The sequence below is a fragment of the Cnephaeus nilssonii genome (genome assembly GCF_951640355.1).
Source record: "Cnephaeus nilssonii genome assembly, chromosome: 19".
In the NCBI taxonomy this organism is placed as follows: Eukaryota; Metazoa; Chordata; class Mammalia; order Chiroptera; family Vespertilionidae; genus Cnephaeus; species Cnephaeus nilssonii.
Window position 1 is genome coordinate 16,441,300 of NC_137090.1, and position 12,725 is coordinate 16,454,024.

Here is a 12,725-nt window from a genome sequence, read left to right on the forward strand (position 1 = left end):
CCTTTTGATCACCTTGAGAACCAGGTGCTTCTTACACCAGTTTTTCAGATGAAGAAACTGAAGCTCAGAGAGGTTAAGTAATTTGCCCAAGGTCACACAGCTAGCAAATGCGAGAGCCAGGATTTGAGTCCAGGTCTAACTACACAGCCAACCCTCTCAGCCATTAAATCTCCTAGGACAGTGGTCGGCAAACTCATTAGTCAACAGGGCCAAATAGCAACAGTACAACAATTGAAATTTCTTTTGAGAGCCAAATTTTTTAAACTTAAACTTCTTCTAACGCCATTTCTTCCAAATAGACTCGCCCAGGCCGTGGTATTTTGTGGAAGAGCCACACTCGAGGGGCCAAAGAGCCGCATGTGGCTCGCGAGCCGCGGTTTGCCGACCACTGTTCTAGGATGGCGTGCCCACTCATCCCTGAATGCGTATTAGACTCACTAGGGGAGCATTAAAAAATGCCCACGCCGAGGACCCTTCCCAGAAACCGTGACTTCATTGGCCCGGATGCACTCCTGGTGAAGAGTGTCCATTCCAGAAGTAGGAGGGCTGGGACACGACCAGACAGTGGACACAATGCACTTGAAAATTAAATGCAGCCTCGTGCTTTCAATCACAGGGTTTTATACTGCCCACACCTCTACACCTTTAAGGCGCAGGATCATGAATAGGAACCTGTAAATTATAATAAGAACAAGTGAGCCCATAGATTAAATGTCTACAAACTCTCTGATTCCAAAAGCCACTTCTCGGCGTGGATAAGCCCTCACCCCCCGACCGTGGCACGCACGGGAGCAGTGCTGGTTGCGTGTGGCTTTCTGTTGAGAAAAGCATGTCCCACGGTCGTGAGGACGCGTTGCAGTGCGCTTGCGGTTAGCTATGACTCTCATTAAGGCAGAACCTCTTACTTAAAGCAGTAACTATTTAGCCTCAGCAACCGAAGGATAAACAGAACCGTGATTCACGGAGCTGCTTCCTTGGTCTTCCCCGGCTACGGAAGTGACGTGCCTTCCCCCGTGCGTGGAGGCAGGGCCGGCCACCAGGCTGCCTCGGCCCACGCTTAGGAGCAGCAGTCTCTCCCCGAAGGGACGCGGTGCCACACTGAGTCAGGAAGACAGCACGCGCCACTCCTCCACGGAGGAGGACCCCGGCTTACGAAGTCCGGGGGGACTCGGGGCCAGGTGACTCCGGTGCCGGTGGTCTGAGGGCCAGCGTTTGAGGGATGTTAGCAGGGTGAGTGGGAGGCGCCTTGGGCACCGGCAGACCCGAGGTCTGGCTCCAGGGCCACGCTGCTCGTTGGGTGGCCTGAGGCAGGACTCTGAACACCCCCGTCCGACTCAGTCTCCCCAGCCACGAAGGGCAAACGTGATGGCATTTATCTCCCGGGGCCGGGCGGGAAGCTACGTGAGTGAATGTATGTGAAATTCGAAGCAAGAGCCTTTGGCATAGTGCCTGCCATGGAAGTGCCCAAAAAATGCCATCCAAAGATCGAAAAATTGCCCGGCGTGGCTCAGTGGTTGAGCGTTGACCTATGAACCAGGATGTCATGTTTGATTCCCGGTCAGGGCACATGCCCAGTAGGGGTCTTGCAGGAGGCAGCCGATCAATGATTGTCTCTCATGATCTTTCTTTCTTTCTTTCTTTCTTTCTTTCTTTCTTTCTTTCTTTCTTTCTTTCTTTCTTTCTTTCTTTCTTTCCCTTCCTTCCTTCCTTCCTTCCTTCCTTCCTTCCTTCCTTCCTTCCTTCCTTCCTTCCTTCCTCCCTCCCTCCCTCCCTCCCTCCCTCTCCCTCTCCCTCTCTCTTCCTCCCCTTCCTCCCTCCCTCCCTTCCTGAAATCAATAAAAATATATTTAAAAAAAAAAACAACCGAAAATTACCTACAGACAGAGAACAGCCGAAGTTGCCACCTGACGGCTCACGCACTGAACTGAGCCCTCTGACACGTGGTTTGGCAAGGATGGTTTGGTTGTGTTTAAACTGATTTTGTATGTCTTTGGACAGGACCCCGTCTCCAGGGTCCTGAATCCCTGAGCAGCCCCCGCCAATGACACGGACAGGTGTCCATTTGGATCCCCTGTGGCTTGGGCAGAGAACACGCCTGTGCTGAGGCGCGCACGTCCTCCAGCCTCTGAACAGCCGGCTTCCTTCCTAAATAGAAACACACGCGTGCCCTTGCCAAGGGTGCCCGGAGCCGACGGGCTTTCCAGAACCAAAGGGCAGCCAGGCCTCCGTGGGGACTGAGGACGCTGGCTGGGCCGGTGGCCTGAAGTGTGATAATGGGGGTGTTTCAAGCCTGGTGGCCAAAGGCCCGGGGACACACACAATTCAACCCCCCTGTCCCCGACCAGGGCCAGCAGCCACCCCCTTGTCCAGTGCTCCCTCCCCCAGCCCACCTCCGACTTTTTGCCCCCCCCCCCCCCCCCCCCCCATGCAGAGCCCGTGTCCCAGTGGGAAAGGTTATGCAACAACCTGATAGCATCAGGTTACAAACAACCAAGGTCTCTTCGAGGCTGGGGATGCCAAACTCAACAGAATGTTTCCTCATCACCCAGGGGAGGAAGGAACAGTTCTGCTCTTCAAATAAAACAACAAAGAAAGAGTTTCCAGACAGAGGAGCCGTCTGTTAGGGGACAAACACGGCGCTGGTTCTGTCCCGGGCGGGAGCGGGGTCTGCTGTGGGGAAGAGCGGGCAGGGCAGCTGCTCTGGGCCAGGCCCAGGCCGGGCCGTGCGCTTGGGGTCAGCAGTGGGCAGGCACACACGTCCTCTTTGTTTGGGGGAAGGCAGGGACACTTTGGGTTGCCTCCTGCCTGCCCCCCTCCCCCAGTTCGGTTTCTCCTCACCCCTGCAGGGCACAAGGCAAGCCCAGGGGAGCACCCTCACTCCTGCACGGGGTGAAGCTGTGACTCCAGGAGACACTGCCTCATCCCATCAGCTGAGCAAGGCGGCCTGGCCAGGAAAGGCAAGGGAAGACCAGGAGGGGGCCTGGGGCCTGAGAGCCGGGGAAGGCAGCGCGTGCCTGACGCAGCGGGCTGGCGGCGGAGAGGAAAGAGCAGGGCTCTGGGTACTGTTTGTCCTACTCGGTTGCAAAAACACTGACAGTCTTCTCTCTTTCATCTGCTCTTGAGACCGGCCCCCTTACAGCAGGATGTGCAGGCATCCCACCCACGAGGAACAGGTGGTCTAGAAGGACCCCAGCTCACCTCCCGACCTGAGCCCTGGCTACACGCCTTCCACACAGGGCTCTGCCTGGCTTCCCAGAGCCCCCAGCGGCTTTCTGGGCAGGAGGAATAGCTGACAGAAGCGGGTTTGGGGAACGAAGATGATGACGTACGAGGTGTACCGGTTAATAATGCGGATTAGCTCTTAACCGGTTAATAATGCGGATTTTATAATCCAAGGAAACACGGTAATTTCAAGAGAAACATCAAAAGTGCTTTGTTTAAAGTAATGTCTATTGCTAGCTACACATTTCCCCATCTTTCAGATAATTTGTGGATACCGTCCCAATAGAACTTGTTTTGAGGCAAACCATTCAGAGACCCAATTCTCCACTTCTTTGTAGGTTTTGAAATGCTGCACAGAAAGTGCGTGTGCCATCTATCGGAACAAGTGGTAATCTGAAGGAGTAAGGTCTGGTGAATACAGCGGGTGGGTTAATACTTCCCAGGCAAGATCTTTTAACGTGTCTTTAACTGGTTTTGAAGTGTGTGATGGTGCGTCATCATGAAGCAAAATTACTTTGCCGTGTCTTCTGGCACGTTCTGATCGTTTCATGATCAAAGTGTGGTTCAAATTGATTATTTGTTGTCGGTAGCGATCAGTATTAACGGTTTCACCTGATTTTAGAAGCTCATCATACCACACCTTCCTGATCCCACCAAACGCAGAGCATTGTCTTCTTTCCGAAGCGATTTGACCTTGCAGTCCATGTTGATGGTTGACCTGGATCAACCCATGATTTTGTGCGTTTGGGATTCTCAAAATAAATTCACTTTTCATCGCCAGTCACAATTCGATGCAAAAAAAGACTTTCTTTCATGCCGTTGAAGCAACATTTTACTGATGACTTTTTGGTTTTCCATTTGTCTTTCTTTTAGTTGATGTGGCACCCATTTTCCTTCCTTTAAAATCTTTCCCATTGCTTGTAAACGATCGGAAATTGTTTGCTGAGCAAAACGTTTAATCTTTCTGCAAGTTGTTTTTGAGTTTGACAGGCATCTTCATCCAAGAATGCTTGTAATTGTTGGTCTTCAAACTTTTTCGGTTGACCTGGACGTTCTTTGTCTTTCACATAGAAATCATCACTTTTAAAGCATTTAAACCAGTGTTCACAAGTATCCTGAGATGGAGCATGTTCACCATAAGCTTCCCAAAGTATACGATAACTTTCAGCAGCACTTTTCTTCAAAATAAAGTCATGAATTAAAATTTCCCGCAAATGCTTTTTTTTTGGCACAAAATTAAGCGTAAAAATATCTATGATGTTAACACCTTCAGAAAATTTGACATATAAAGTTTTGAAGCTTGCTGTCAATACAACAAAATAGCATATCTATCAAATCGCATATATATCAACATATGTGTAACTCCATCTATTGAAGAAAATCCGCATTATTAACCGGTACACCTAGTATTTAGCCTTAGGCCAAGTTGGCCTTCAGGATCTCCTGAGGAAAGAAGAATGGATCCGGCCCAGCCCCACCACGAATTCAGGGGCTGTGCCTGCCACTCAGATACCACATCAGGCCTCCCTCACAAACCCCTGGCTGTCTCCTCCTCATGCTTCAAAACCAACCACTCAGGAAAGCCTTCCTGTCGCCCTCCCAGTGGACGAGAGGCCCTTGAGCGTCCTGCTATCATGGCAGGACCCTGCAGCAGAATGACCTGCTGATGTGTTCGCTCCCATTCTGTCCAATAGAAGTCTTTGCCATCATGCAAACGTTTTCTATTTGCACCATCCGATAGGGTAGCCGCCCGCCACACGTGGCTTCTGAGGCCTTGAAGTGTGGCTAACGCGACCAAGGAACTGAATTTGAATTTAAATTTGAATTCAAGTAGTCATGTGTGGTTACTGCCACAGATTTCTGGGCCCCGTCCCCAGAGTTCCTGATTCAGCAGGTCTGGGCGGGATGGGGGGGGGCAGGGGGGGTGCAGAAGGGAGGCCTAGAACCTGCATTGCTAACAAGTCCTCAGATGGCGCTAATGCCGCTGGTCCCGAGACCACGCCTCGACAACATGTGGCTGACATCTGGAAGTTCAAGACTTGGATGACTCTAGAATCAAGATGGTCTGGATGTGGATATTCCAGGTTGGTGGTTCTCCAAGTGGGGTCCCTGGGGTAGACTATCAGTGTCACCCAGGTGCTTCTTGGAAACGTAGCATCTCCTTCACCATCCCGGACCCACTGAGTCAGAACGTCACCATCCTTCAAGCCAGGGCCTTTGATGACCTGTGTCCCCAGCACTGAGTTCCGGGCCCACGGCAGGTGCTCCGCTAAAGGAAGGAAAAGGGCGGAGTAGGTTGCCCAGCTAGTAAGTGTGTTTCTCCTACGGCAAGGTGCTTCCCTCAGAGAACGGGCCCCCGGCCACCACCTGCAGCTGGAATCCCTCTTCCAAAACTGCCTCCCAGGAGGGGGAAGAGACAAGATGAGGCAGGTCCTCAGGCAGGAGACCAGAGGTCAACTTGGGGGGAACAGAGAGCGCCCCACAGAGGAGCCACTTAGAAACCTCCTTGGTTTCCATGCCTGCTGGATTTTCACCCTGGCGAGTTCCGATTCCAGGCTTTCCAACTGAGCGTGGGAGGTGGCCGCTGGCCTGCGGGTGTCCCAGGTACGGAGAGCAGGCCCCGTAACCCGCTAATGCAAACAGCCACTCCCGCTCACACCTGCTGCCGTTCCGGGTGTCAGACACGTCGCCACCCACGTCCAGTCCTGGCACCTTTTCCTGGACCAGCTCTCCAGGAACCAGAAGTAGGTTACAGTGTTCTTGAACTGGAGAGAACCAAAGAGATCAACAGAGGCAGAAACCCCAACCCTGAACGATAAAGTATCCGCTCACGGCACGGGAGAGGGGAGTGGCGCCCGGTGCCCTGACGCCTAACCCCACTCTCCTGACCCGAGACGTGGCACAGTCCCGGCAGCCGCTCCCTCGTCACGTTCTCCAGGGTCTGAGCCAAGGAACACCAGGTTAAAGCTGACAGAGGAGGAACGATTGGCATGTCCCTCTCGCCCCCGGCCATGAGGGGCACAAAGGTCACAGTCCTGGGAACGACAAATATTCTGCCCGACGAATATGGGAGGGACTTTGTGTCCTCTGACCTGGACACTGGAGGCCACAGCTCAGGATCGAGCTGGACGGCAGGAAAACCCGGGCACAGGGGGTAACCCCGCCACGTCCACCTCCGAACCCCTCGGATACAAGCACCATCTAAAAAACGTATTTAACTTTTTCAGATATAAATAATACCAGTTCGTTGTGGTGGGAAAAAAATCACACTTCAATCCTCCAGACAGAATTACCGCTAATCATTGGTTACCTTTTCTTGCCTCTTTTAACAATTTTCCCAAGAACACCTATGCTTATTTTCATATAATTATCCCTTACCTATTGTTTTTGTGTGTGTGTTTTATTAATCCTCACCTGAGGATATTTTCCCATTGATTTTTAGAGAGAGTGGAATGGAAAGGGAAATACAAAGAGAGAGAAACATCGATGTGAGAGAGAGACATCGATTGGGTTGCCTCCTGCACGTGCCCCAACCGGGGTCAGGGATGGAGCCTGCAAGCAAGGGACAAGCCGTTGACTGGAATCGAACCTGGGACCATTCAGTCCGAGGGCTGGCGCTCTATCCACTGAGCCAAACCAGCCAGGGACTTTACATGTTGTGTTGCAACCTGCTTTTGCACGGGAAAGCACTGCATGCAAATGCTTCCAGGTCAATGATATGCAGCGTTTCACACTCCTCTATCGACAGCTACTTGGGCTATGTCCAACGAGCATCATTGTATATGCATCATGGTGCACGTGGTCATCTCTGTCTTCAGGACACATTCTTCGGGGAGACACGGAAGCATCAGCAGGCACGCGCCTTTTTCAGGGTCTGGTCCACACTACCGAACTGTCAGAGCAGATGGACACGGAGCTGAGAGCCGAAGGATGTTTGAACAGAGAAGGGCAGTGTGGCGTAGTGGGGAGATCGCCAGCTTTCACTGTGTGACGGTGGGCAGGCTACTTGGCCTCTCTGAGCCTCTCTCTCTCTTCATCTGTAAATGGAAATGAGCCTACCTTTCAGGATGGTAAGCGTTAGAGACAACGGATACAGAAACCTTCAGTGAGCTCTGCACTACTTATCTTTTGGATGCATGAAGTGAATTAATGGTTGGGTGGATGGAGGGATGACGTTTTAATTTAAAAGGAGAGAAAGAAGGGAAAGAGAATGAGGAAGGGCAGCGGGATGAAAGAAAAGGGAGAGCGCAGTCGTGGGCAGGTCCAGGGGTGGCTCGTCGGGAGAGGGTGGTCCCTGAGGGAGTCCCAGGAGGAGAGGCGAGACCAGGATGCTCAGGGCTGACCAGAGACTCTCTCTGCCCCATCAGGTTCTCTTCAGGGGCCTGGTGGCTGGTGAGGACTTTGTCCCTGGTTCACAATGATGCCCTGAGGCCCGGAGATAGAATCCCATGTCCTGCCCACAGTGGGACCCACCATCCCCAGCTGAGCCCCTACCTTGAGGAACTTGCCACGATCCGGTGAAGGGACCCACGCTGCCTGCCAGCTCACATTTCTGAGCCCACGGGCCGTTGTCGCCTAAAAACCAAAAGGAGCAACATGGGAAGGTCAACAAACCGGTGGGCACTTTGGCCGAGTCTCTCTCTCTAGCCCTACATCCCTGGGCACGGCAGGGGACTGGATAGAAGAGGGACCTGTACAATCAACTAGGACCCTACCCTTGAAGAGCTGCTGGGCTTTCAAAGAGCGGGGCTCTCCCTCCCTGAGGTGGTCCCAACTGGAGGCACCTGCCTTGTGGCCTGGCCTTTTATAGCTTTAGCAATCTCATCACCCATGCCATCAGCCCAGCCACTGCTTACTGAGCACCTATGATGCGCCCAGGGCTTCACACACACGATCTCATAGCCTCCAACATGCTACAGACTAGACTCCATGGTTAGCTTCACTTTGCACATGAAGAGACAGAAGTGTGTAGAGATCAACCTTCTCAACAGTCGCATATGGATTCAAGTCCAGGTGTCTATGTGACTCAGCGGCAGCGCTCTGACCCTCTGCCCTCCTCCGACAGGGACCTGAGACACACAGGGCTGTGTGGGCCTCTGAATGGCCCGCCAGTTCGGCTCCACTCGGCCAGAAGACAGGACCTGGCGAGCTGGTGGCCAGTAGCAACCGGAGTCCCTGGGACCGGGCAGATGGTGAAGAGGGAGTCTAGAACAGTCTGAGGACTACACAGGTTCACAACGGGCAATGCCCAGAGGGCCCGGATCAAGACTGAAGGGGTCAGGGGGGTACCTGCTCTCTCTGGGCAAACCTGTCCAGGGGCTCAGCCTTGGAGGCCCCAAATGGACAGGTGCTCAGCATTCAACCCAACCATCACCAGTAGGGCCCCAAGTTCAGAGCGAGCCCCCTGCCCGGTGGAAGACGATCAGTTGACCAGACGTAGCTCTCAGGGCGCACGCGCAGTCAGCCGTTGGCGCCCAGTTCGGCAGGCTGGGTTTCGTCACCTCACCTGTAAACCAGAGGAACGTATTTCCCTTTGCCGTGCGGTCAGCTGTGTCTTTGATCTGGCCCACCAGGCTGTCCATCTCCCGGAGGCCCGCAGCGTACGGGTCTGCCGCCAGCGGGGTCCTGGTCAGGGGCACGTGCATGTGGGCCAGGCCCACGTAGAGCAGGAACGGCCTCCCGCTGGCGCTGGAACAGAGAGCCGAGCGGTCACTCTCCAGAGATCTTGTCCCCCGTCTCTCCCGGGCCTCAGAGCAAAGCCCCAGGACACCTCTACCCCACGTGCTCGGGGAGTGCATGTCTGTCTAGAGCAGTGGTTCTCAACCTTCCTAATGCCGCGACCCTTTAATACAGTTCCTCATGTTGTGGTGACCCCCGACCATAAAATTATTTTCGTTGCTACTTCATAACTGTAATTTTGCTACTGTTAATGAATCGTAATGTAAATATCTGTGTTTTCCGATGGTCTTAGGCTCTACAGCAGTTCTCAACCTGGGTTGAAATCGTGACCCGCAGGTTGAGAACTGCTAGCAGGGTCTGGCCCAGCAGGCCCTGGGGCTCAGGTCAGCACCCACCCGAGAGGGCGCCTTTTTCTAATTTGCAGGGAGATGCCGCATTGCAGTGACCGGATACAGCTGGTTGGAATGTCAGGAATCCTGCAAGCCAGTTTTAAACATGACCGACATTTAACAGGAAGTCAAACCAGCTTACAATGAGATTATATTAAAAACAAAGGTAATACATGCTTGTGATGTATCACGTCCTCATCATTCCACCGCATTTTACTGTTATCTGTGCTCTGAGGTTTGCGTCCCCTGCATCCGTGTAATGGACATACCATAGCACGGTGTGCTGCTGTGCCTCCCTCCCCAACTCCACACTCAGGGACATCGCGCTGGGAGCCGAAACCAGCCCGGAGAGAGTGTTTATAAAGACAGACGGGGTGTATGCTACAAATGAGGGCTTTTTCCCTCCGAGTGCCAGGTATTACGCATGTGGCAGCTCACTACTACATATGGGCTGGGGGACGCAGGGGGTTCCCATCGCCCACTCTCTGTCTCCGCCCTCATCACTATCCTCCACATGCCCAGCCGTCACCAACGTCCTATTAGCATCCTCGGCCAGAGGCTGAGGGGCGTGCGGTGATGACAGACGGCACACGTGTGGACTGATGAAAAGCCCAGGCCTTGGAGACCCGCATCCAAATTTCAAGAACTTTTAGTTCATGGCTGTCTGGCCCTGGGCAACTGGCTTAACCTCCACGGTAGCCTTTTTATTAATAACTACAAATAATACAAGCTGGCAGGAGTGAGGACACGAGGTACCCCGGATGCACCTCCTTCCCTGTATCTTGATGCCACTTGAGAATCCGAGAAGATGGCATCTTGCAAAAACCACACAAATCGGCTCCCTGGGGCCTCGAGCCCCGAGGGCACCCCCTCGTGAGGCTCCTGGTGCTGAGTAGAGAATAACGGAGGATAGCTGGTGCTTGGGGAAAAGCCGATCGTAAGACAGTAGGATTCTGTTTTTGTTTATCCACAAGCACCGGCACAGAATGAGGCTAGGATCATGGTCGGCAAACTGCATGCAGCTCACGAGCCACAGGCGGCTCTTTGGCCCCTTGAGTGTGGCTCTTCCACAAAATACCACGGCCTGGGAGAGTCTATTTTGAAGAAGTGGCGTGAGAAGAAGTTTAAGTTTAAAAAATTTGGCTCTCAAAAGAAATTTCAATTGTTGTACTGTTGATATTTGGCTCTGTTGGCTAATGAGTTTGCCGACCACTGGGTTAGGAGAACACGCCCCGCCTCTCTCTAGGGGTTATCTCTGCGACGGGGCATTTTGGGTGATTTTTCTGTTTGCTCACCTCTGCTTTCAGAAATTCCCAAAGGGAACATATGATTTGTGGGGCAAAAGGAGTGGGGTGGCAAGCAGGGAAGAGAACAACAAGTGAAGATGCCAGAGGGGACATTTCTGGGGAGAGAGGACGGGACGGGCGCGGAGAAGCACTGAAGGTGAGGGCCCGGGGACAGTAAGGCCGGGGGAAATCCTGATCTGAAATTATCAACGGCAGGCGAGGGGCACCCGCCGCTCAGGAAAGGCCCCGGCAGGCACCTGGCCGGGGGGGAGCAGGCGAGGAGGGGGAGGCGGGGCTTCCCAGCTGGCAGGATGGCACTGGCTTTCAGGGATGGCCCCATGGGGTCGAGTGGACAGGGGTCTCTCCGGAATGGGCTGCTGCAATAGCCCCCCCCCCCCCATTACCCCACTCCCCTCTGGGCCTCCTGTTACAGACAAGCTTCCGGAACCCGGACTGGATCTGTCGGTTCCGTTTGGAAACCCACTGGGCTCCTGCAGCCTGCCAGGCCGTCCAAGCAGGATGGAGGGTGTTAGGTGGGGGCTGGGTGAGGGTAAGATGAGGGGGGGCAGCCCCACAGGGGGGGACAGACCAGTAAGGAGAGCCCCTCAGGGGGAGGGCCCCGGGCAAGTGGAAGAGGGACTCAAGATCTCGATGTGGGTCCTGGGCTCCAGGCCGGGAAGGCGGGGCGTGGGCACCTCTAGGACCTACTGCCAAATGGTGAACACCCCGAAATCTTGAGCCTCCCCTCTGACTCCAAATATCCCTCATTACTCCTCATACCCGTGTCCCACACCCTCCTCCTTGTCAGGCCCTCGCCCCCTCAATGAGCTTCAGTGCCCCTGTCCCAGGCCCCGCAGGAGCAGAGGCCTGGCCAGCAGGGACGCGGGAGCCCACACCATCTGCTTTCTCCCTTTTTGTCCATTCAGAGCTTCGCCTGCTGCTTTCAAAAACCCAAGTCGAGGATTAGCTTTCAGCGTCACTGCTAGAGGAAGGGTCCAAGTTCAAGCAAGGATCCAAGCTAAACATTCACAGACGTCCTGGGCCTGGCCCCTTGCCGAGGAGAGCAGGACCCCACACTCCGGGGACCCTGATAGTTCTGACAAACAAGTCCCGGCGGGGGGCAGGGGTCGCAGGGGGAGGTGAGGGGCGGGGTGGGCCGAAGGAGCAAGGAGCACAGACCCGGGGGCCTTTTCTGCTGATTCTGAAAATCACGGAGGAATTGGAAAGTCACATCCTAAAGAGACCTGCCTGCCTGAGGGTCACTCTCTGTCTGTTAAAAGCCAATGGGATGTGGGTGGCTTTTCACCTAATAACCAATGAATAAATGAGCAAACGCGTCACCTTTTTCATGTGGTAAGTACAGTGTTCATTGGTTGGTTTGTCCTTTAACTGATTCGTGAGCTGGTGAGTGAACAGTATCGCACTCTTGCCCGGCCGGCGTGGCTCAGTGGTTGAGCGTCGACCTATGAGCTGGGAGGTCACGGTTTGATTCCTGATCAGGGCACCTGCCCGGGTTGCGGGCTCGATCCCCAGTGTGGGGCGTGCAGGAGGCAGCCGATCAATGATTCTCTCTCATCACTGATGTTTCTATCTCTCCCTCTCTCTTCCTCTCTGAAATCAATAAAAATATATTTTTTAAAAAACAACCAGTATCACACTTTCTTCGAAGCAAGCAGTAAACCGTTCCGAGACCCAGCCGGCTGCCAGCCCTGCCCGCGGACGCTGTGATGCTGGCCGTGGGGCCTGCCCTCCGCGGGAACGGGGGAGCCCAGGGAACAACCCGAGGACCGTCAGCCCCGGGCCTGGGGAGTCCGCGGAGGACTGCTTTCCAGTTTGTTTCCGCGAGTCGGGTGTGCGTTCCCCTTGGCCGGACAGGGAGCCCGCCACGGCTCTGCAGAGCTGAGGGAGGCCAGGGGGCGTGGTGGACGGGAGCAGGGGGTGGCGGGGGCCCTCGGGGCCAGAGGACTCCTCACCTGGCACGCCGGATGAACTGGGTGGCCTTCTCGGCGTACCTGCGCGCAAGGCCGCTCAGGTTCACGGGCTGCTCCACGATGCGCAGGTTCTCGTACAGAGGAAGGGCCACGTCCGTGTAGCAGTCCCTGTCGGGGCTCCTGGGTGCAAACCGCAGACGGGGAGCGTTCAGCTCCAT

General features: G+C 54.3%; 1 protein-coding gene across 6 annotated transcripts in view; it reads right to left on the bottom strand.

The window, feature by feature from the left end:
• ARSG (arylsulfatase G) overlaps positions 1-12,725 on the bottom strand; it is an 88,254-nt gene that overhangs the window by 15,167 nt on the left and 60,362 nt on the right. For 5 of the 6 annotated variants that reach the window (XM_079798557.1, XM_079798555.1, XM_079798553.1 and 2 more), the window contains 3 exons: positions 12,550-12,687; positions 8,729-8,910; positions 7,717-7,797 (listed from right to left, as the gene is read on the bottom strand). In XM_079798557.1, coding sequence (XP_079654683.1) covers positions 7,717-7,797; positions 8,729-8,910; positions 12,550-12,687 — 401 coding nt within the window. The remainder of the gene's footprint in view (positions 1-7,716; positions 7,798-8,728; positions 8,911-12,549; positions 12,688-12,725) is intronic. The other variant, XM_079798554.1, reaches the window with a different exon arrangement.